This window comes from Penaeus japonicus, unplaced genomic scaffold (assembly GCF_977035675.1).
Source record: "Penaeus japonicus unplaced genomic scaffold, GWHDUDI00000001_assembly GWHDUDI00000020, whole genome shotgun sequence".
Taxonomy (NCBI): Eukaryota; Metazoa; Arthropoda; class Malacostraca; order Decapoda; family Penaeidae; genus Penaeus; species Penaeus japonicus.
In genome coordinates, this window is record NW_028234422.1 from 11,986,400 (window position 1) to 11,991,399 (window position 5,000).

The 5,000-nt window shown below is 41.7% G+C and overlaps 1 protein-coding gene across 1 annotated transcript in view; it reads left to right on the top strand.

The window, feature by feature from the left end:
• LOC122259726 (vascular endothelial growth factor receptor 2) overlaps positions 1–5,000 on the top strand; it is a 30,909-nt gene that overhangs the window by 25,026 nt on the left and 883 nt on the right. The window contains exons 14-17 of the mRNA XM_086547833.1: positions 511–659; positions 1,334–1,438; positions 2,206–2,311; positions 2,839–5,000. The exon at positions 2,839–5,000 is cut by the window's right edge and continues 883 nt beyond it. Of these exons, the coding sequence (XP_086403959.1) occupies positions 511–659; positions 1,334–1,438; positions 2,206–2,311; positions 2,839–3,393 (915 nt within the window). The 3' untranslated portion in view covers positions 3,394–5,000. The remainder of the gene's footprint in view (positions 1–510; positions 660–1,333; positions 1,439–2,205; positions 2,312–2,838) is intronic.

Below are 5,000 nucleotides of genomic sequence, written 5' to 3' on the forward strand. Positions count from 1 at the left end.
CCTCTTCCCCCAGCCTCCTCCTCATCTTCCTCTTCCCCCAGCCTCCTCCTCATCTTCCTCTTCCCCCAGCCTCCTCCTCATCTTCCTCTTCCACCAGCCTCCTCCTCATCTTCCTCTTCCACCAGCCTCCTCCTCATCTTCCTCTTCCACCAGCCTCCTCCTCATCTTCCTCTTCCCCCAGCCTCCTCCTCATCTTCCTCTTCCACCAGCCTCCTCCTCATCTTCCTCTTCCCCCAGCCTCCTCCTCATCTTCCTCTTCCTCTTCAGCCTCCTCCTCATCTTCCTCTTCCTCTTCACGCTCCTCCTCATCTTCCTCTTCCTCTTCACACTCCTCCTTCCCATCTTCCTCTTCTTCACACAGCCCAGATTGCCTTATCCTTCCTTCTTCCTCCTTCACGCTCCTCCTCATGCTTCCCTCTGGCACACCGCCTCATCCTACTCCTCTTCCTCTCCATGCCCCTCCTCATCTTCCTCTTCTTCTCCACACCCCTCCTCATCTTCCTCTTCCTCTTCTCCACCCTAATCCCCTTCTTCTTGCTCCTCCTCCTGCAGGCGCCACTGCCGGTGAAGTGGATGTCTGTGGAAGCTCTCCGGGATGGAATATTTTCGACGCAGAGTGACGTTTGGGCCTTCGGGGTCGTCATGTGGGAGATATTCAGGTATTCCTATTTTCTTACAATGATCTCCATTCGATTATGTTTTTTTTCTTTTTTTTTATTCATTATTTCTTAGTCTATTTATGTGAGTTGGAATGAGTTTATTTCTTGATATTTGTCTTGGAGAGTTGTTTTTTTTATTATTTCTACTTTTTTTTTGCTCCGTATTAATTTTTTTTTTTTTAGTGTTTTTATTGGTGGATAAGTAGTGATTCTCTTCTCTTCTTTTGAGAAAGGATTGGATTCGATTTTTGAGGGGTTGATTGAGTGATTATGTTTTTTTTCTTGAATCGAATCAGATTTTTTTTTTTTTTTTGGGGGGGTGCTTTATATTTTCTTTTCTTTTTTATAGATATGATTAGAATTTATCATTTTGATTCGATAAAAAAAAAAAAATTGTTATGTAATTAAAAGTGATTATAAAAAAAACATTTGGTATGTATTCTCTTTTCTTTGACGTATCAATATGGAGATGTATTTTTATTGGTTGGAAATGAACCTTTGATTACATGGTAAAGATTAGATGCGATGTCTTCATGCATTCACATGAAAATTAGACATTAACATGGCAATATATGAACGTTAATACTCTCTCTCTCTCTCTCTTTCCCTCTTTCTCTCTGTCGATCTACCTTCCTATCCATCCATCCACCCATCTATCTGTCTATCGTAAACAGCCTCGGACGCAGCCCCTTCCCTGGCATCTCCGTGGACGAGAACTTTGTCAAGAAGCTGGAGTCGGGATTGAGGATGGAGAGACCTCGGTTCTCAACGGAAGCCTTGTATGTCTTTTCCTTCTCATTTTTATGTTATTTTTACGGACTAGGTAGGTATTACTGTTGTTATCTTTTGGGTTTCTGTTGTTCTTATTTTTCGAACTGGTATTGTATCGGTTGTGTTATTGTTGGGGGGTTATCAGCATGTATTATCATCGTTGTTATGGTTTATTGATATAATTATTCACTAGCCTTGTTGGTGTTCTTGTGATAATGATTATGTAAAAGTTAATAATAATGAGGTAAACATACATACTATCAATGCTCCATACTGACCATTAATCTCACACATCACCTTTAACCATCAAGCGAATGATGAACATTGGGTCATCATCACACAGCAGTTTGGTCACTACGCTCACCAGCTGTATAAGCAGACGGCGATCGCATCACGACACATCACCACATTTTGTTAATTAGGAAGCACCACCAGCCAATCAGGGACCAGATCGTAACAGCGGGTCGCGGTGGTGTTCACATCGCCATCCAATCAGAATACAGGTAAACACAGCCTTCCAGCCTCGTGACCAGCTGTGCTCCCTGATTAACCAACGCGGCGATGCTTCGGGATACAGTCGGCGCCTCCTACAGCTGTGGCGGTGTGGCATTCCTTGTGGACCGTCTCCGCGTGTCTCTGTGATGACTTGGAGATTGGTTCCATTCTGACTTTTTTTTTTTTTTGTGGGGGGGGGGGTTGCATTCTGGAGCAAGGGAAACTAAGGGAAACCCAGGCTGCAGTTTAACATCGAACACTATTTCTTTCTTTCATACAGATACAAAGTCATGCAGGATTGCTGGAAGATAAATCCCGAACACAGACCGCCTTTCGAAGAGTTAGAAAAGTCCCTCGGTCGGATGCTGAGTGAAGGAGACAAGGTGGTAAGGATGTGATGCTGATTCGCTGTTAGTGTTTTGTTTTTCTCTTGATTTTACACCTTTTTCTTATTACTACTTTAAAACATTTGATTGTTGTTAATATCTGGGATTTTTTTTTTGTTATTATTATCATCATTATTATGATTATTATTGGTATGTCATTTTATTTCATCAATAACCTTATCATCATTATTATTATCGCATTATTCATTTATTATCATTGTAATTTGTATTGTCATTATTATTACTTTCCTTTTTTTCATTCCATCTATAGTCCTTGCTAATCGCCACAGAAACGTCTTTCTGATGCCCCATACACACACACATACACACACTCACACACACACACACACACACACACACACACACACATCTATATATATATATATATATATATATATATATATATATATATATATATATATATATATATATATATATATAACCTTAAACCATCATTACTATTATTTAAAACAAGTTGCAAGTTGCCCCATTTTCTGAACCTCACCAATTCCCTGGCGTTTCCATAGTATCTGGAGCAAGTGCAAGAATCCTTCGAAGAAGACTCGGCTGAGGACGCTCAACAGAATTGCTACATGGACATGGAATGCAATCCCAGAACCTGCAACCCTGTGCAACAGGAATTCTCCACGTCTCCCGAAGTCAATTCCCTGGATGAAGGCTCGCTTTCGGAGATACTCCCTGTCGGGGCGGCAATTCTCGAGCCGAAGTTGATGCCTTCGGGTTTTGTTCCTTCGACGCCCACGAGTCTTGTTCCTTCGACGCCCACGCCTTCGGTTCCCTCGACGCCTTCGGGTCTGGATCTTTCGACACCCAAGTGTCTTGTTCCCTCGATGTCCACGATTCATGTTCCTTCGGCGCCCGTGAGTCACGCCCCTTCGACGACGGGCGCGAGGAAGGGCTACGTGGATCTGGCGTCGCTGGATCGCCTCCTGTGCCAGAGGCCGAGGGACTGCCTTCCCGCGGAGGAGGACCCGGTCTACAGGAACATCGAGGGCGAGGACACCGGAGACGGGGATCAGCTGGGTCATAATGAGTACATGGAAGTAGAAAAACTTTGCTAGTCTGATTAGCTTTTCTGCTTTGACTGTTTTATTTCCGTTTCACAATTTTCACATCTTACTTTTCAGTGAAAAGTATGAATGAAAAATTAAATAGATAATGTTCACAAATATCCATAAGGTAAGAAGTATTATAGGACAATAACCCTTCCATTAAAGGCTACCGAAATCCTCCACCTACAGAGGACAGAAATATACCCGCTTGCGACACTTGTGTCATCTGCTCAGCACTCCAGACGTTTTATTTCAGAATGAACTTTTCGCTCATTTTAGTTCACTCGCTATGATACCAAAGTCTTTTTTGTGTTTGTTAATTTGTGTGTATTTTACTTTATTATGAGGCTTATATGTGCCATCTGACAGGCTTTAGCCACTACGATAGCGCAGTGGTTAGTGTGCCGGTCTCACATCCCCATAGCCGGCAGATCGAGCCCCGACCAAGCTCGTGAGTTTTCACTGTCGCCTGGTGGTCACTGCCGTGACTGGGTATCACAGTGGGTAAGGATCAAGCTCAGATCAAGAGTCAACACTCGTTGCCACACTCTCTCACGAGTCAGTACACACTGACACAGGCGGGCTCGCCTCAAATGCATTTAAGCCCAGCGAAGCATCTGCCACACAAATCTAGTTTATCCAAGCTTAATGAGAGGACAAAAAGCAATTTCATTTTGATTCAAATCTTCTCGTTCTTCACTTTCGTAAACAAGTGCCATAGTACAAAGCAGCCATACCGGCACAAAGTAGCCACTGCATACGGTCTGGTTCACCTTCCTCTTCTCAATTTGCCTGCTCACTCTGCACCGCCGGTTGACATATGATTGTATGTCGTTGCTCTCTGAAGCCGGTGCTCTGCAAGGACCGTGGGTGGGCGTCACTTAAGGTTTTCTTTCCTGCCGTTGCTAGGAAAGAGTAGTGCCTTCTATGTTTATGAATTTCAACTAAATCTATTTCGGTGAATGTTACAGTGATTATAGTGATCACGATTACAATTTACATAATCAGTCACTAGATGTAACTATTATCTTCAGTGTAATCTTAAAAGAGAATACAATCATATAGCAGCAATTCATAATTCTGGGCATATTTGACACAATTCGTGTGTTAATCATCAAATGTGGAAGTATTTAGAAATTTTTTTCATTGTGTCTTTCTTTGTTACTTTTTTTGGTTAAATATCTAATGTGACGATAGAGTGAAACTAAGATGCATTATTTTAAAAAAATGGGATTTGTATTATCTATCTGATTGTGTCTCTGATATTACCTTCACTAACAATGGAATGTGACGACAATCTTTTCTGAAAACGAAATTTTAGGGAAATTAAAAGACTGGCAGTTACTGTGGTCCATGCTGTTTAAAGTCAATTACCTTTTGTGAAGTTCTACTCAATAGTTTATAAACATTATCATAGTGAAGATAATAAAGAACACGGTGAAGGTTGAGGACAAAGAAAGATCACATTCTGTCGTCCAATTAGATTCATCATTTGCAGGATAAGCTTCATTTTTATTGGTCAGACCTTTTGAGTTCGAGAAATTGAAACTTGTCTCAGTTGCGACTTGACTTGGACTTCTTAGTTTTCTTAGGGTTATTCCATTAGAAGTTAGTAC